At 34.7% G+C, this 17,596-nt stretch overlaps 1 protein-coding gene across 1 annotated transcript in view; it reads right to left on the bottom strand.

The window, feature by feature from the left end:
• The window catches only part of LOC124641662 (dipeptidyl aminopeptidase-like protein 6), a 131,973-nt gene that overhangs the window by 32,794 nt on the left and 81,583 nt on the right, over positions 1 to 17,596 (bottom strand). Inside the window, exon 3 of the mRNA XM_047179832.1 lies at positions 17,358 to 17,565. Within this exon, the coding sequence (XP_047035788.1) occupies positions 17,358 to 17,565 (208 nt within the window). The remainder of the gene's footprint in view (positions 1 to 17,357; positions 17,566 to 17,596) is intronic.

Below are 17,596 nucleotides of genomic sequence, written 5' to 3' on the forward strand. Positions count from 1 at the left end.
GTGATACCAGTAACAAAATATTACATTTAATTCAACACTTTCTTCAATTGCTCAGTTAATATTATATGAAAATATGTTATTGTCACACCAAGCAACCAATGGTTTATCCCTACAGACGTACCAAAATCTTCAGATTCGAAGATACTGCGAAAGGCTTAAGTCAATCTAACAAGCAAAATCTACCTCCCATCTTCCTAGACTGTCATTTGTCCCGTCAGACAAGGGTGTAATACTATTGATCGTTGTTCCTGATTGATAGATGTTCAGTCTGAAGCCTGTGTAATTGGTGGGGTCCCTTCAATCAATCTACCAAGTTCGGGATCGAAAGCCAACTTCAAATTGTTGGGATGATAGAAAAAGTTTGCTTTCAAAGAAGTTAGATTTTTTTGTTCAGGGTTTTTCTTTTGGGAAGTTGTGAATTGGACTGAAAAATGTGGACGCATTCTTGCTTTTTTTAGGCCGTTCTAATGCGTTTACAATTTTCAATTTATCCACAACTGGGCCCAAATTATCAACCTATAAGTTCGATAACTCCTAAGTTCTTGTTAAAAATGGAAAGGATATCAGATAATGTGATAATGTCCTCAAAAAACTCTAACGTTTTTGGTAAGTATCGTCATAATTCCGAAAGATAACACTGACACGAAATTGATCCAAAATTCACAACATTCCACGAACAAAAATTCAACCATCAAAAACCTATCAATCCTTCAAAAACAAATGAACAGCCAGCTCTCCCGTGCTCAATAAAAGTCAATCGCATCATCGCTGGCTAACTAGGCGAGCCCTGTCACCCTGTCAACGTAATCCCAGCAATGTAGCCCGTACCAGGCGATGTTCACGTGAGCGAGTGACCTAATTGCTCAGTGGGCAGTATTTCGTCCTATTTTTTATTGTGCCGTGCGTTACTTCAAACGTGTATTTATAGAAGGGTTGGGAAGATGGGTTGTGTGGGTATGTGCCGTGGGTTTGCTTGTAATATGAAGAGGAACTTCTATACATAACCGGACGCTCGTCGTAGACTCTTCGTAGAGTTAAATCTTCATTTATCCTAGGGTCTTGTAAGATTTTTAGGTATACTATCGTTAAAGTGGGACTGACTTATTATTGTAATTTTTGCGTCAATAATAAATGGTGTAAAGGCGTTTATCTCGAATCCTACAGGTAGAAAAATAAAAGTTTATTTCTCTACAATCTGTAACTGCTCACTAGGCCATGGCAGTATGGCATACAGAAAGTCTAAGGCCTCATTTACGGAGACGCGGGGCGTCGCGCGTTGCGTTGAGCGGCGCGGCCCGCACTGAATTCAAATATATGGCGTTGTATGAGTGCGTTTATGGAAAAGCGGTTTTAGACGCGTTTGTTTGAATTATGGCGTTTTTTGCGGCCGTGCCCGCGGATGTCACCGACGCGTCCCACGCGGCGTTTATCGCGGCGGCGCACGTGTTAGATTTGATACATAATAGAGCAATTTAATTTATTATTTAATTACTGAACTCTCAAGAATAAGTGTAGAAAGCAAGGAATAAAACAAAGGTATAAAAAAATAAATAAAACATTTTCTATGATCAAAATCAAAAATCAACCCGAAATGAAAAATCATTTATTCAAACTTGGCTGCAAAACAGCAGTTTTTGAACGTCAGGAATTTACAATAGACAGCCCCCAAAACGCCCACCCTTCACCATTTCCTATGTGTTTTTGCTGGGAAGAAGAAGTGGTGGAACAAACTCCCCAGCAACACAATTCTGTCTGTATGGTTATAACCCATTAGAACATAAATCATATATATCATAAAGAAATAATTCCATATGGTACCCAATGTAATACACAGTACAGCATAAATATATCTTAAAGACATGTATAAAGCGATAGATCACTATACATTTTAAACATCAGCACAGTAATACATAAAACAACAATTACAATAATCACATCACAGTAAGAAAATATAAATCAGGAAGAATACTTAACTTTCGTGTGTTGTCTACACCTCAACGTCCACCAGAAAAGTGCCATGACTATTTTAAAACATTATTTCGAACAGTCATACTATCCCGCCACAATTGACCAATCACAGACAAGTAAGCTTTATACACAAATAACTAAATTCACAATTGAAATAAACTAATTTAAACACACCAAATCTTATTTAAAACTTATAACGATAATTTTAATATTTATTTTAATCATTAAACATGTAAGAATTTAGATATAAAATTTAATGAACATAAAACAACTACATAAAGGTACCCTCGTTTTCATGTGCGTTTACAGAGACAGTAAAAATATTCAATAATTTGTCATTCAAAGTTCGTTTACAGAGATAGTTTAAATCAAGAAATATACAATAATCTAACACACGCAGCGGCAATTCTCGATGAAGCTAGTTCCAATTTTTCGTCATTCATGCTGGAAGTTGCGACACGTGCGCTCCCATCAAAGATTACTATGTATTAAAATATGGCTCTAATCTCTCGCCAACATAAAACAAATCGATTTGATCGAGTTGAGCGTGCGCCGCCGCGATGCCCGAAGCGTGATTCGCTACACGCTAGAGGACTCGTCGCGGTCGCCGCGGCGGGCACTTAAAAAGACATGTAAATATTTATGATAATTGTACAAAATCCCCAACGCACTCAAGTTTTACATATAGCGAAGAAGGAATCTAAAAAATAATCCCAGGTCGAGGCGGGCTAAAAGCATTACCTTAACCGGATTGAAGACTGCGCTGCACGCTCTTAAGGTCTTACAGACGAGAGCGGAAACGCTGCGGTTGTATAAGTCATGTGCACGTTATCAATCTAATATGATACCTCGTGATATAGGACAAAAAGTATCTTCTAATTCCTTTCCATTTCTCAATATACCTTACGTAGTGCAACTTTTTTACCTACGTTATGTCGTTTAATTATTTCATGATTAAAACTTAAGTCTTAAGTTCAATAAACAAGACTTCATTTTCTTTGCTGTAAGCACCAAAAAGTCCTTTTAACTTAATGCACAGCAGGTTATATTACGTTTTTACATTCAAGAAAATCTTCACCGTTATATTTATTGTTTCTAAAAACTTATCAGAACATGGAATATACTTACATACTACTTATATGCTTTCAGGCATTTACAAAAAATACGCAAAGCGTTATCGTCCGCCCGTCTGTGCGTCCCTCATCGCATTAACACTAACTAGATTGCTCCGCTCGTGTGCGCTAGATATGAGCCTCGGATTGTGTCCCAATCATATTATCTGTTCAATTCTCTGTAACTCATGCTGACTTGTTCTAGTCAGTAGTAAGTATAGTTACAAAACAGTTGGGGGTTATTGCTCTCACCTTGCAGATTTTATTAGTATACCCAAGATTTGCTGTCGAACGCATTTCCGCGCGCATTCCTTAGAAATTGAACCTAGATAATAAGTAGATTACATTCTCTTATTTCTTGCCTCCTTCTTTTCGTTAGGCTCATATACCTTCTCCGATAAAGGGGCTATCGAATCCTGAAAGCAGACCTGTTGTTTTTTGGACAAGGATTGAGCCATCATCATCATCATTTCAGCCTAAGAACGTTCTCAACTGATCATGATAACGTTACTGAGAGGTAGGTAATAGATTATTCTCATAGCTCTTACAAGGAACTTCGACTTTGGCTTGAATAAAACACCTATCAGAAAAGCCGTCATTTCTAATGAACTTACAAAAATACGTGGGTGTGATTGACAGCTAGAAAGACAGTTACGGAGATACGAAAAGAAGGAGCAACACTGATGTGACATTATGATACATAACATTATTTTCCTGATTTTTCCTCGTGACCTTTGAACCTTATTACAGGCGTAATAAGGATCTTTGACACAGGGGTCGGTTGATACACTTTAACAAACCAATATGGCGTCTAATTTCCTTAGCAAAGCTACCACAATTTTTCTCTTCTAAAAGGAAAACAACATAAATATCCTCGAAAATTTCCGTGAAACTGGAAAATCCTAGCTGATGCTGAAATAAACTAGTTGCGAGACCCGGATTCACTCGCGCGGTAAATGCGATCTCACATGATACTGAGCGGCATATCATTTATATGCACCACACTTTTAGATGGAAATTAAATATTTAAAAATGTATATTTTTCGAAATATTTTTGCTTGTATAAGCAGAGTTGGTTCAGGGATTTTTTCATGTTTATGTAATGAGATGGATGTGGTTTTGGAAATGTTTAGAAACTGACTCTTATTTTGCTGGTCACTTGTAGTTTACATGTTCTTAAACAGTTAAAACATAATTTATTTATGTTGGTATTTTTACTAGAGACAGCTAAACTGTATCAAGTTTTGTATTGTATTTTTCACGCTACAGAAATGGCAACAAAAATATTATTTGAAAGTGTCCTTGCGATCCTTTTACCAGCTAAATATATTTCACACATAAAACCGAAATTTGGAACTCGGTTAAAATACGAATTAACCCTTCAAAAACTCGGGAAACTTCGAACATTTTCCCAGTGCGGATAAATACGGGAGTTTAGAATTTTGGCAAAATTCACGAAATGCGGTCACATGATTTTAGGCATTTGATGCCTGGAGTGGCACGTTATTTTGGAATTTCTTGCAGCGTCAGAATAACGGAGGAACCGTCATGCTCAGAAATTAAATGTTTTGAATTTCTTGAGAAAGCTCTTAAGATATTGGTAAAGTCTTGAAAATACTAGCCTTTTATTCTTAAACATTCCTAACCAGGTCTTATAAACAAAAGATGCCATGGCATAAACAATTTAGATGGAGATAGATAATATAGATTATGGAGAAGACTAAACTATAAATACAGGAATAAATTTTAAGCAGTGCGCAAAAAAAACTGGTGGTTCAGAATCATTAACAGACCATATCTGCATCATCAGTAAAAAAAAATTTTCATTCTTTTGTCCGCCCTAAAATCAGCAAAATATGGATACCAACTATTCTTACGCGCTTGGAGCAGCGCTCGCGTCAGTAAACCGGTTTCGCGTTGCCGCCGTGCCTACTGTGATGACTGTGACCGTAAAATCGGTTACAAAATAAACATCTTTCGATATCATTAACTTTCCTTTTTTGTACTAAAACACGACAAAATAAAAATATACGTATCTATAAAACTTATTTAACTATAAGTTGACAAAGTTTGCGCACTGGATAAAATTCATTCCTGTATTGTATCGAGTGCATTGAAAAGATGCTTATACACCTGATATATCCACATAAGTAGATAAAGCTACCTAATTTCACTGCCATTCCTTCATTTACAACCCTGACTATATCCTCCACATACCTACCCCAAACCTTTAACCGTTTTAACGCAATCAATAGCTCGAATTTCTCCACTATCAAAGCTTTATTTTCTCTAGTCGTTGCGGTGAACCACCCTACTATTTAGACGGAGAATTTTCACTGCAAACCGCTTTGCGATTGCTCCTGTTATTCCATCTTGGATATATGCCAGCCAGGGTTTGCTGACGAGCCAAACTGGTTCCACTCTAGTCTAACTTTCACCATAAATTTTGGAATGCAGTACAAAATGCTGTTTATTTCGACATTTACGTTTTTTAGCTGCTTTAATGCGGTTTCTTGAAGTGGTCGTTAATGTTTTAATTAGTAGAAGTTGGAGAGTTTTTGAAAGATAAGAAAGAAATGGTTTGTTGGGCTAGTGGTTGTGATTAATTGCTGTTTTACTATATTATCCTTTGGATATTCTCGAGTGAAATAAATGGAGAATCTGTAACAATAAGCAATATATGGTACATACTGTTGAAAGCAAGGAAAAGTCCCGTATTGTGAACTGATATAAGTGAATCTTGGTAAATATTAACATTTCTGTGTTGGCAGCCGTAGATCTAACTAACCAGATTTAAATGTGGTTGATACTTACACTGCTCTTAAAAAGTTAGAACTTAGGCTATCTTTTTCGAATAACAAAACTTGGACCATTTGGCATTGCTTCTTATTTATTTAACAATAAAAGTATATTAAGAACTAATGCACTTTATTTGTCAACTATAGTACCTTTTAGAACAAAGTACGGTGCCAAAAAATGTACATAAATCGTGGAGTCACAATCTCTTTGGCGCTTGAAAACTTATCGAATTGCCTCATCAATACAAAGTTTTTGAATCCAATTACCAAGTTTGAGACGAGGCACGACCGCCAGTGTTGCTAGACCTCCGAAATACTTTAGGGTTGCCATGCTATTGTAATTTGTTTTGATTTTTTTGTAGAATTTATTATAATTTGGGCGCAGGTTAAATTATTTTTTTCGGCCATTTCGCGAATGGCTGACCATTTACATGTGTCTTGGTAACCAAAGAAGGCCGTTTATGTTGGCAGTCGTCTTTTCATGTTTTCGGGAGTTTGGTCAGCACATCATGAAAAAAAATTATTGTATCAATTATAGATTAGCTATGAGAAAAAAATAGTGTAATGTTCGGTTCCTTTACAATTTGTAAATCACAAATAGAAATATCCTACTTTTGGTAGGTTGTTTTTTCAATGAGGCTGATTGCAAAAATCTACAGCCGTAACACTTGTTCTAGAAATCAGATGAGTATTTAGTGTAGTCACCCTAGACGCTTAGTCAAGTTCTGTAACAGGCCGTAACCTCGCAGGTCAGGTAACACTGGTCCAGACTTCACCGTTTTTGTTCGCGTTCCTCACAGTCATTAGACCATTGTTGCTTGAGCCATGACACCGCGTTTTGTGACAAGGGGTGTAATTAAAAACATGCTTGTCAAATGTCTTGTGGAAATCATTACTTGTGTTTTTAGAATTTTAAAGAAATTCTGTTTGAAAAATTTTGGATTTTGGCTACTGAATCGAATGTGTTTTGTTTTGAATCTTTCTTCTATTATTTAATGCTTGCGGTATTATTCAGGACCCGAAAGAACTACTTTTCGCACCTACACAAAATATAGTTTTTGTATAATTTTGATGTGCCAGTTAAGTTACTGTAAAGTTTCACCTCAGTAAGATTTACAGTTTTTGAAATAGAAATAGAAATGATTTATTTGCTTAAAATGTATGTTACAAATATGATGGTATGTAATAAAATGGTGTTCCAATTCATTTCGCTTTACGGCATTTTTATGCGTAAAAAAGTTACGAACATTATTTTTCAAACTTATTCTTTCTGCTGTAGGTATTCCTAATTGAGGACTCTGCGCAATATCAACCCATTAAAACTATCACAATGATAGAACCTTGCGTATTACTAAAAAATCATGCAAGTATCCGAATTGAGAATCTCCTCATTGGTAAGTCTGTTAAAAATAACTAGGTAAATTGACTTACGATTTCTAGTATGCATAAACCTAAAGATCATTTCAATACCTTCGTATTAATCAGTATGGCTTCTAAATACATAAACAGTGACATCATCACAGTGACGTGACCCAACAGCTGTTGTTCAGAAGTTTCTGAGGCGGTCGTTTCAACTCGCTGTATAATTAATGAGACACGAATTAAATAAGTCGCTCACAGGCTTTCAGATTGTGCTGAAAGGTGCACCTGGTAGATTATTGTGAATATTTTTGAGAGTTATTATCTATAGGTTATTATTATTTTTTGAAGCTCGTTCAAATAAAATGGAAGGTCCCAAGTTTTTAATGCAGCCGTGCTGGAGATGGATGTCGCAGTCACTTCAAGTAAAATCTTCTACACAGTGGCACCTAGTTAGCTTGGAAAACTACGATAAACTAATTGAGAAAGGGTTATCGTAAAGCTGAAGGATTTGTTTGCTTGTTCTTTTGTGTTTCAATTTCTCAGGAACTTCTGGTCCATTTTGAAAAATTATTTCAGTATTAAATAGTCCATTTATCGAATAAGGCGATATACTTATTATGTAGATGAGCGAAGTAGTTCCTTCAAGACGTCGGTTAGACTTACTAGACTAACTAGACCGCTCTTAAAAGATGTTTGAGATAAAAAGGTTACATTATGAGATATAAAATATTTAATTAAAACTTCTGACCTTTTAAAACCTACATTTTAAATGAAGTTTTCTTACCTAAAATACTAGCATCTATTCCCAGAAATATTCATAATCAAGATTACTTTTTTAATAAACTCCAGGTATATTAAATGCTAAATTAAAAGTTCGTCAAACGGAACCTCCTTGGACACTTGGCAAGGTATAATTAGATTCTTTGAGACAGACAGTCCAACGTTTTGTAACTGTTTTTGAATAGGCAGATATTAATTTAAATTTTTGAGACTATTCCTCAGAAGTGGCTTTTTAGTTTGAGATGAATTTATATAGTACATTCGTTTACCGCAGCCGGATTAAAAATGCTTTTGTTATCTTGATAGATAAGGTAGGTATGTTATTGTAAAGTATTGTAGTTTCTGCGTGAAAGACTAACAAACATCCTTGCATACCTACACATAAATACATATCTAACGTAAGTGTATGTAAATAATACCGAATGTTGTTTTCAATGTAAAACGATTGACTGACATACACAATATCTATTATGTAAGAAACCTGTCCAATTCAGAAAGGTACGGAAATTAAAAACTCCGGAAAGACGGTTAAAAAATTTCCTCCAATCCATCTTTTCTCTCAAGATGCAAAGAAACTGCGGAAAACTACAAGATTAATGTCGAGATTTACCAAACATCACTCGCATGGATAGTCTGCCGTATATGTTGTCTACCCTCTGAATATTTGCAATTTTCCGAGCCAACGGCGCGGGTACCCGTTGTTTTTTCAATAAAACCAAATTTTCGACTACCTACTATCTAGGGTTCCGTACAAATTGCTGGCGGATAGTGAGCACTTTATGAAAAAAAACAAATGACGGGAGTAGTGAGGAATTTTCCGCTTGTAATATCACTGGTTTGATGAAACTGTCGGGATTCATAACCTTTTGATTGATTCCGAATAGTGATAGTTGTTCTTTTGACAGTAATAGCGCCTTCACACAAGCGAATTTTCCACTTGGTTTTCCAAGTCGGCAACGCTTCGTCCGTAAGGACTATGTGACGCGTATACGAGCGATAGCAAACAATTGATAACTACGTGTAAAAACGACTCGAAACTGCTTGGATTTTTGATGCGAAAAATGTGTCGCGCGCAGAAAAGGCGAACGTATAGGTACATTAAATAAACAAAAGATATCATGACAAAATCATATAGTGTGTATGTGCTTAATTTGTCTTTCATTTGTACAGCCTTTAATTTCTGAAATATGGCTTAAACCTTTTTAGGTAGAGACTAAGAAAGTCAAACACACTAACTCCGCTTATGAATATTTCACTATTCAGGTAATCCAGAAAGTAAGCATACTTGCTGCTTCTTTTCTCCCAAGGTCTTTACTACTTGTATTCAGCTGACAGAGTGTTCATCAACAATAAAATATTTGTATGCTATTTGCTGATTGCTTCGTAGTTTATTGCTATTGCAGTAATGCAACCGTCTGGTACATAGGTACAACTCAGTAGAAAGATATATTTTTTAATGAATTAATTTATACTTATGCAAAGAAAATCTCAAGCAATTTTTAATCTAGAAAACGATATATCAAAATCAATTTTAAGTGATCATTTTGACGGTTCTCAAAAGTTTATTAAAGTTTTTCATTTTTGCACAAAATCTTTTGTGTTTTGATCCAGATTTTTAATTAATTGTCGCAATGCTTGCCTATCTTGCCTTACTGACAATGGGAGGTTTATAAACAAGAACATACAGGCCAATTTTATGATACAAAATACCACACAAAAAATACAACACCCACAAAAATAAAACACGCAGATCCAGAAATTGACAACGCTATAAATTACCTCAAGCATAAAGAACAAACGTCACGTGCCCTCTAGATGGCGCTTACAACAAGATACAACTGCCGTCATCTTTACCCACGGAATAAGAAAAGATGTGGAGATGCCATAATGCAGATAGGTCAGGTGTCTTCTTCTAGGTCAAATTCGTCCGGTGTGCGTTATTATTTATTTATTTGTTTGATTTACACGACTTCAAAAGTCAATTACATAAATTAGAGTAGGTAATAAAGAAAATATAAAAACTTTAAAATAACTAATTATGACCAAAACGGTCAGTTACGAGTGAACTAACGAGGCGATAGGATTCTTTGAGACATTTGCCAACGATTTTTGGTATTACAAAATATTTATCGGGTCCAAAGAAGGCATATAAGGGCGAAGACGTTTCTCGTCGCCTCTCACTCGCTTTTTGGCGTTCTACTTTCTTAGGCGATTTTCCGTTATGGCACCTCCGCTAGTCATTTTGTTCTCCATGACTTTACATGAAAGATTTATCAGCGTTGTCTAGACGTGGTAGTAAAACTCCTGTAACTAGGTACAGACTGGTCTACAATGTAATAAATGTCTGGTCTACAATGTAATGTATGGGGAGGAATATACGTGACGGGATGTTTCTGGGTAAGGCGAAAAATGGTGATAAGCTTTGATAATAGAGGATTCTGAAGACTCGATTAGGGATTAGGTTAGGTTAGATTTAGGTATTAGGTAGATATAATGAAGTTTTCCTTAGGTATTTAAATTATAGATTTTAAAATACCTAAGACTTTTGTAAGGAAATTGAAGCTTCTTTCTTTTTTTCATTTTGGTGTTTCACAAAAAAGGCCATTCGCCAGATCAAAGAATATAAATCTTATATTTTGTAACAAATCTGGCAATCCTTGTCCACTTTAGTCTTCACACAGATATTCATTTATTTTATCAACTGTATGAGAAAAATTGCCAACGGACAATAGGTGTATGAAATATGCACTGATTAAACAAAGAAAACCGGTGGGATTTTCAATTATCGTAATTAAGGCGAGGAAGTGGTCAACAATAATTCCATAACCGGCACGCGCATCTAAGGCGCCAAAAGGGGTCGGAGCGTCTGAGCGGGGCGAGGATAACAATACGCGCGCTAGCTTATAACTAAAAGTCGTAAGCGACAAAATGGTTTTGTAATTTTAATATTTAGAAATGATAATTTAATAAAAATTCCTACTACCATTTTAAAGAGTATGTATATACTCAACTACTAAAAAAGTTAAGAGGCTTAAATCGGTCCCGTTTGCCCATAATATGTGAATCTCTTTTTAAAAAGAGGTATGTTTGATATATTTTTCTCTGTTATAAAAGTTACCTAATCATGTTTCTACAACTAACAAAATAAGGCTTATATCATGAACTTTCAGGTAACCAAGTTGTATTTTGATCCGTTTTGTATTTACTGAGAAAAATTGACATCCTTGGCGCCAAAAATTCCAATTCGTCCTCTTAATGAGGCCTGGCCTACATCCCGAACACCAAAAAACTGAAACCAGAACCCTAATCAAAAGGGATTTGGGTCCCTTTTTGAGTAACAAGAAACATAGTACCTTTTTCTTCCATCAGATTGAACACATCCTTTTTTAAACCCAGATCATGAATGGCGTAATACTTATTAGAATTCTATATTTTGATAAAAAGGTAAAATTCGATGTTGCCTTGGGGGCTGAAATACATTATTATTAACGTTTATTCCGACCCTCGGCCCTTACTGTTCGACTGGGGGGTGATTTGTGTTCACACAAATTTTATTTTTGTATTTGTATTTTTGTTTTCTTTGTGGGATCGCGTTAAGAGGGGTTTTAAGTCATAAGATTTATACTTTTTAACCGACTTCCCAAAAAGGAGGAGGTTCTCAATTCGGCCGGTAAGTTTTTTTTTTCTATGTATGTACATCGATTACTCCGAGGTTTATAGACCGATTTACGTGATTCTTTTTTTGTTCGACGCGGAATAGCTGCCAGTTGGTCCCATAGTCGTCAGGTCAGGATCTGATGATGGAAACCCTGAGAAATCGAGGGCAACCTTCGAAAGTTGTAGGCATACATAAGGTAGAAACTTGACACTCAGGTGTATGCCTAAAAACACTATATAACAGTGAAGGTTTGGAGCTAACCTGATGATGGAGACCAGGTCGAGGAAACTCGACAACTGAATATGTAAAATATATTTGGGCTTATATTATTTTGTATTGACGAGACCTTTGAAACAGTGAAGTTAGTGAAGGTTTGGAGCTGACCTGATGATTGAGACCAGAGAAGGTCGAGGAAACTCGACAACTGAATATGTAAAATACCCCGTATTTGGGCTTATATTATTTGTATTGATGAGAACTTTCCACTTATATGGATAGGGACAACTATTCGTATCACTGAAAAGCTGTAAATAAAAACCTTTTTTATAAAAAAATTAAACCGACTTCCAAAAACACTACACCGACTTCTAGGCCGATGCATCTAAATTTTTTTTTTGCTTTTTAGTGTTTTTGGAAGTCGGTTTAATTTTTTTGTAAAAAAGTTTTTTATTTATTTATTTGCTTTGTTAATGCTGCTGCCATTTCTTTTAAGGTTTTTAAACTTATATGTCATTGCTATAGACACTTTAAGAATGCTTGGAAATCTTTAAAAAATATGAACATTGTAAACAACCTAATAATTGCGTAAAAACACTTCTGTTCTGTTTTACTATCTGACTAAAAATGCCTATACAACCTCTTTTTCACTTCTCACGGACACTTACTTTTACATAAGCCGTGTAAAACAAGTGAATTCGCAAAAACAACTAGTCTTACATAATTTGTATGTGAGTAGTACGCAATTTCACCACAGATCAACTTATATTGGACATTCTAGACATGGTTTGAATAACATTATATACTAACTTAGATATAGGCATATAGATAGAACACCGAAATGAGATAAATGTGAGAATATTTGTATATTGTTAGTGGTTTTATTACATTCTTCGTTTGTTTTTCGAGTTATTTTTCTTGTAAAGGGAGGTTCAGACAGTTTGTGTTCTGAATAAATGTTCGTTATTGAAATAATATTTGGTAACCATTGAAGTTTTGGCTTTGTGGTAAGGAAAGTATTTCGTAAAAATATAAAACGTATGATTTTCCGCCTTTTTAACTGACTTCGAAAAATGAGGTTATCAGCTTGGTCTGTATAATATCTGAAGTTTATTTTAGTTTTGTATTTACACCACTAATCTACCATTACAATTTGTCCGTGATTATCTCACGTTTGGCTTAACCGATTTTGATGCGGCTTTCGGTCGATCTCGGTAATCAGTAAAAAATATTTAATCGTTTTAGCGATTTTCATGAATGCGTAACAAATAATATTCTTAGGTATATACTTATCCAAAAGATAGCTTTTACCTAAGCAGGTTAAAACAATAGTTATGAGCGTTAAACGCTCCGAGAATTCAAGCTAACACTAAAATTCACACCAGAACAAAAGCATAAGGTTTTAATTGGACATTTAGCAGAGAGATGACTCTTTTCGGCGCAATTTCCAAGACAAAGCCTGAGGTACGAGTGCCTCGAATGAAGTGACAGCAGTGCCTCAGTGTGCCTCAGCGTGCCTTTTGTGCCCGAATGTGGGGCACTATCTGATAAGCAAGATAATGAGGTTTTTCTTCCTTTGTATTATTTTCGTTTTATGTGCTTTTGGGACGTTAAATGAAGCTGAATGTTGATTTTGGGGGGTGTTTGGCACTGTTTGTGTTTAATATCGATGTTGTTTGTTTTGGTAGTGTAAACTGGGTTATTAAAAAACTTTTGGTGTTTATAGTGAAGTTTTTTTATGTGTAATTCGGTTGTTTTTTTATTTAGAAAACTACCTGTATGTTTAGTTATGTATTTTGCGTTGTATTATCTTGTAGGGCTTGCCAATGGATAGCGTTTAGAATGTAAGATCGTCATCGGCTTAGCCTTTCCTTCTTGGGATCAGCTTTCAATTTTAAATGATCCAACTGAATTTTACAGTCAAAAGTAGTATTCCGATATAAACTTTGGCAAAACTCACAAACTCAGTGTAGAAACTAAGAAAAATACAAAATAGATCTTATTTCGTACATACAAAATACTTTAGAGGATCAAAAATATAGAAAGCCAATTTCAAAATACCCCACCCTTTTCTGTTCTGGCAACCAAAACAATTTCTGGAACCTTTTATTTATTATCTTGGCAGCCTATTCAGGGAAACAAATCTACCGCCAGCCGATATGTATGGCAGCTCATTGTTCGCAGGATATTTGCTACCAGCTCGATTGGCCGTGTAGGTTTCCATACCGAAATGTGTAAGAGAATATGTGGGTACGGATGTAAGAAAAAATGGAGAGTGCAGATGATACGATTTTTAATTAAGTTGAGATTGGACGTGATCTGAGCCTCACTTTAATGATAGCGAGGATGTTTTTTACTTGTTCTTTTATTTGATGCAACTAGGGCAGAAAACACACATTTATGATACACAACAATACTTTAAACTAATAAATAAAATTATATGAAATATCAATAATGCACACGAAGATCAGCGTAACATATTATTTTGTATATTCTGAGTTCTAATATCAAACTTTCAGATATGCAAAATAGGTTTATGAATATAGTAATCTATGGCTTGTTGACTATGTATACTTTATAAAATGAAAGCATAAGAGAGCCTATTATAGGTGTTGACTTGCCGATATTTTTCTAGACCTTTACTGCTAACATATATGTAAGTGCTCCATTTAATATTGACTCCATGTTTTCAATATAATATACAAACAATGTGGGGTAGACGAAGAATGAGGAATGCTTTAGAATGCGTCAATATTTGTTCTAGATGAAAAAGGGCCCAAAGTTATTCTTGTAAAAATGTTTTTTGGGTGTTTTTCTTGCGTGAAGGGCGTTCTGTTGAGGCAAGATTTATTCTTGGAGGCTCGGAGTCTGTTGTGTTTTCGGATTTTTAATTTGGAGAGACGATTTGACATTTTTGCGACAACAAACCAGAATTTCGCTTTGATATACATCAACAACAGCCTATGGAAACATTTGGGTATTGTTGGTTTCATTGCTCTGAGATATTTTTTTAATCATTTATTGTAATGCTTTTAAGAACATTTGGTTATTATTTTTATTTAAGCTATATCATTTTGCATTTTATTCTAATGATCGTTTCTTTTAGAGCCCTAGAGAGCTGGTTATCAGTCTCAAAACTGACGATTACACTGTCAACAAACGACAAAAAAATATAGAAAAATATAAAAAAAGGCCCCTATATTCCCTGAAGTGTTGTAAACCCGTGTAGGTACAGGCATACAAATTTTATATGAATAAGAATTCTACGGAACACGCGAGTACGTGGGTCTGTGGACAGTGGAAATACTATGAATTTATCATGTGACCCGGAGACTGGGAGCCTACGGGTTTTTTCAATGTAGTTTCCGAAGCTAATCTTTAGTACTTGTTGAAATAAAAATGTTGGATTTGAGAGGATTGGTGAAATGACGGCTCAAACTTTTTAAAAGCCATAAAACGATGGAAAAAATGTTGTGTGAAACAGAAATTGACTGAAGTATGACAGATATAGAATTATATCTGAGAAGGTTATTAAAACTGAGTGGCGTTTCAGTATTCAGCCGTGGAATTTAAGTCACTGGAATTTTTTTGAACTTCAAAATTCTGTTGAATGTTATTGTCCTAAGTATCTCACTTAAAATAATTCGATATAGCAGGTATGACAGCCAAATGCAGTTCTGATTATTGTTATCGAGTTTCAAGCTTCAAATATCTGCATAAATTCGGACTGAAAGTATCATTAGGAGTTTTTATGCAAGATATTTAAATTGAAGGGTCTAAAATATTATTTCAGACACCAGATGTTAGCACTTATCTCACTTAGTTGTAATAACGATATAACCTTAAATGAATTGTTATTTGAAGGGCATAATATATTGCAATTCGTCCATCTTGCCCTTAATGTTATTGACCCGGCGCCATCTTGATGACAGTGCGAATTAATAGCTAATAATGGGCGACTTGTTAAGTGCACTTATATGTTTAATAAATGTAGTTTTAATGTTGTTTTATGAAACCTAATAATTGGAATCTTGAATTTGCTGACACTATTATGAAAAGGGTTTTCACGGATAGGTATGTTTCAGAAAAACCTTAAAAAAAAATCGGTACCCTTATTATAATGCTGAAAACTTTGTTTGCTGAATTTGAACGCGCTAAATACTGAAACTACTGGACCGATTAGATTTTATTTTCCAATCTTACGAAACGCGAGTGATTCTCTAAGCAGAAGCTATATAGTTTATGATAGATTCACATCAATATTGAACGAAACAAAGTGTTATTTGTGTAAAAGATGAAACCAAGTGTTATTTGTGTTAAAAATATAATCTAGGCGCCTAGCTTAGTTCATAACCTGAATTGGTTTACGAAAAATCTAATTACTAAGTGGAATTTTTTGCTTTTTCGATTTCTCAAATTATAAATGTAATTATTTCAGATGACATCTTCTCGTTCTCTAATAAAAACTTGTCATCATAAATACTCTTAAATATTTTTTAAACACCGTATATTTCTGCCTAATAACGTCATAAAATGATAACGCAATTTTACGACTACCCACATTAATTTATGCGTTTATATAAAAAAAAAAACGTTTCGTTTGACATAAGTTCGTAATTATTCTTGTGAAGTTTAAAATTGTTATACCTGAGTAAGTGAAAAATATATTTGATTGAAGTATACACAGATACTTTAAGCTTTAAATTATTTTTCGACATGAGACGGCTGAAAATAAAATCAACTTGGAACATTCGATGATAATAAATTACTCACCGATTAAATTAACGACTAATTAGTGAATTCTGCGAATTATTATAATTTGTGAATTATTTTACGCTTGCTTGATATCGTTTCATATTTTGTAATGTAAGTATTGAATTTTATCATTTTATCAGAATTTGTAATATTATAGAGGTATACAAAGTAAACAAAATACTGTAATCACGTAAAATTGTATTAAGTGCATGAAACATATTTTTTTGGTAAAAACTACGACGGAAGATTTCTATATTAACTACCTAGTATGAAAGCGATCTGAAATCTTACTACGAGTCAAATAAGTTTTCCTTTGTAATATTTTATATTTCTAATTCTAATAAATTCTAATTGAGAAATGTTTCTATACGGTTGATGAGTTCTTAAACGACTAATTTAGATATTTAATTCTAGTTTTAATTGTAAAAATTTATTATTTTAATTCCTATAAGTAGTTTAAACCATATTTGTACGTCTCACCATAGACAAAACATAGCGCACTATTTTAACTTTAAGATCTTCATTTTATTTTACACCTATGTTTTACAAATAATAAATACTTTGATACTTTGATGACTTCTATTTCTGTCATGGGTACGGAGATGGTTAAATAAATAAATAATTTTTTTGTTGTCCATTTTGTATGCTATTGACTTGTCAACTTTTCTTTAACCCAAAATTAATAAAAAAATCTACTCTCATACATACCTGTAAGCCAAGTCCCATTAAAAGGCTTGTAATGTTCTCCCAACACATCATGTAAGGTCGGCCTTCGCCCCCGCACCCTGCCGCCATCCCCCGCTGGCGTCAGGAGTGCGATGCTGAAGACGATCAGGCCGAGGACTGCGGCTATCACCAGCAGGGCGATGAGAATCCCTCGCCAGTTCCTCTGCGTTGGGGTTGCGGCTGCCAATTCCTGGAAGTAAAGAAGATTGGATAAAAAGGTC

Source organism: Helicoverpa zea, chromosome 22, assembly GCF_022581195.2.
Source record: "Helicoverpa zea isolate HzStark_Cry1AcR chromosome 22, ilHelZeax1.1, whole genome shotgun sequence".
In the NCBI taxonomy this organism is placed as follows: Eukaryota; Metazoa; Arthropoda; class Insecta; order Lepidoptera; family Noctuidae; genus Helicoverpa; species Helicoverpa zea.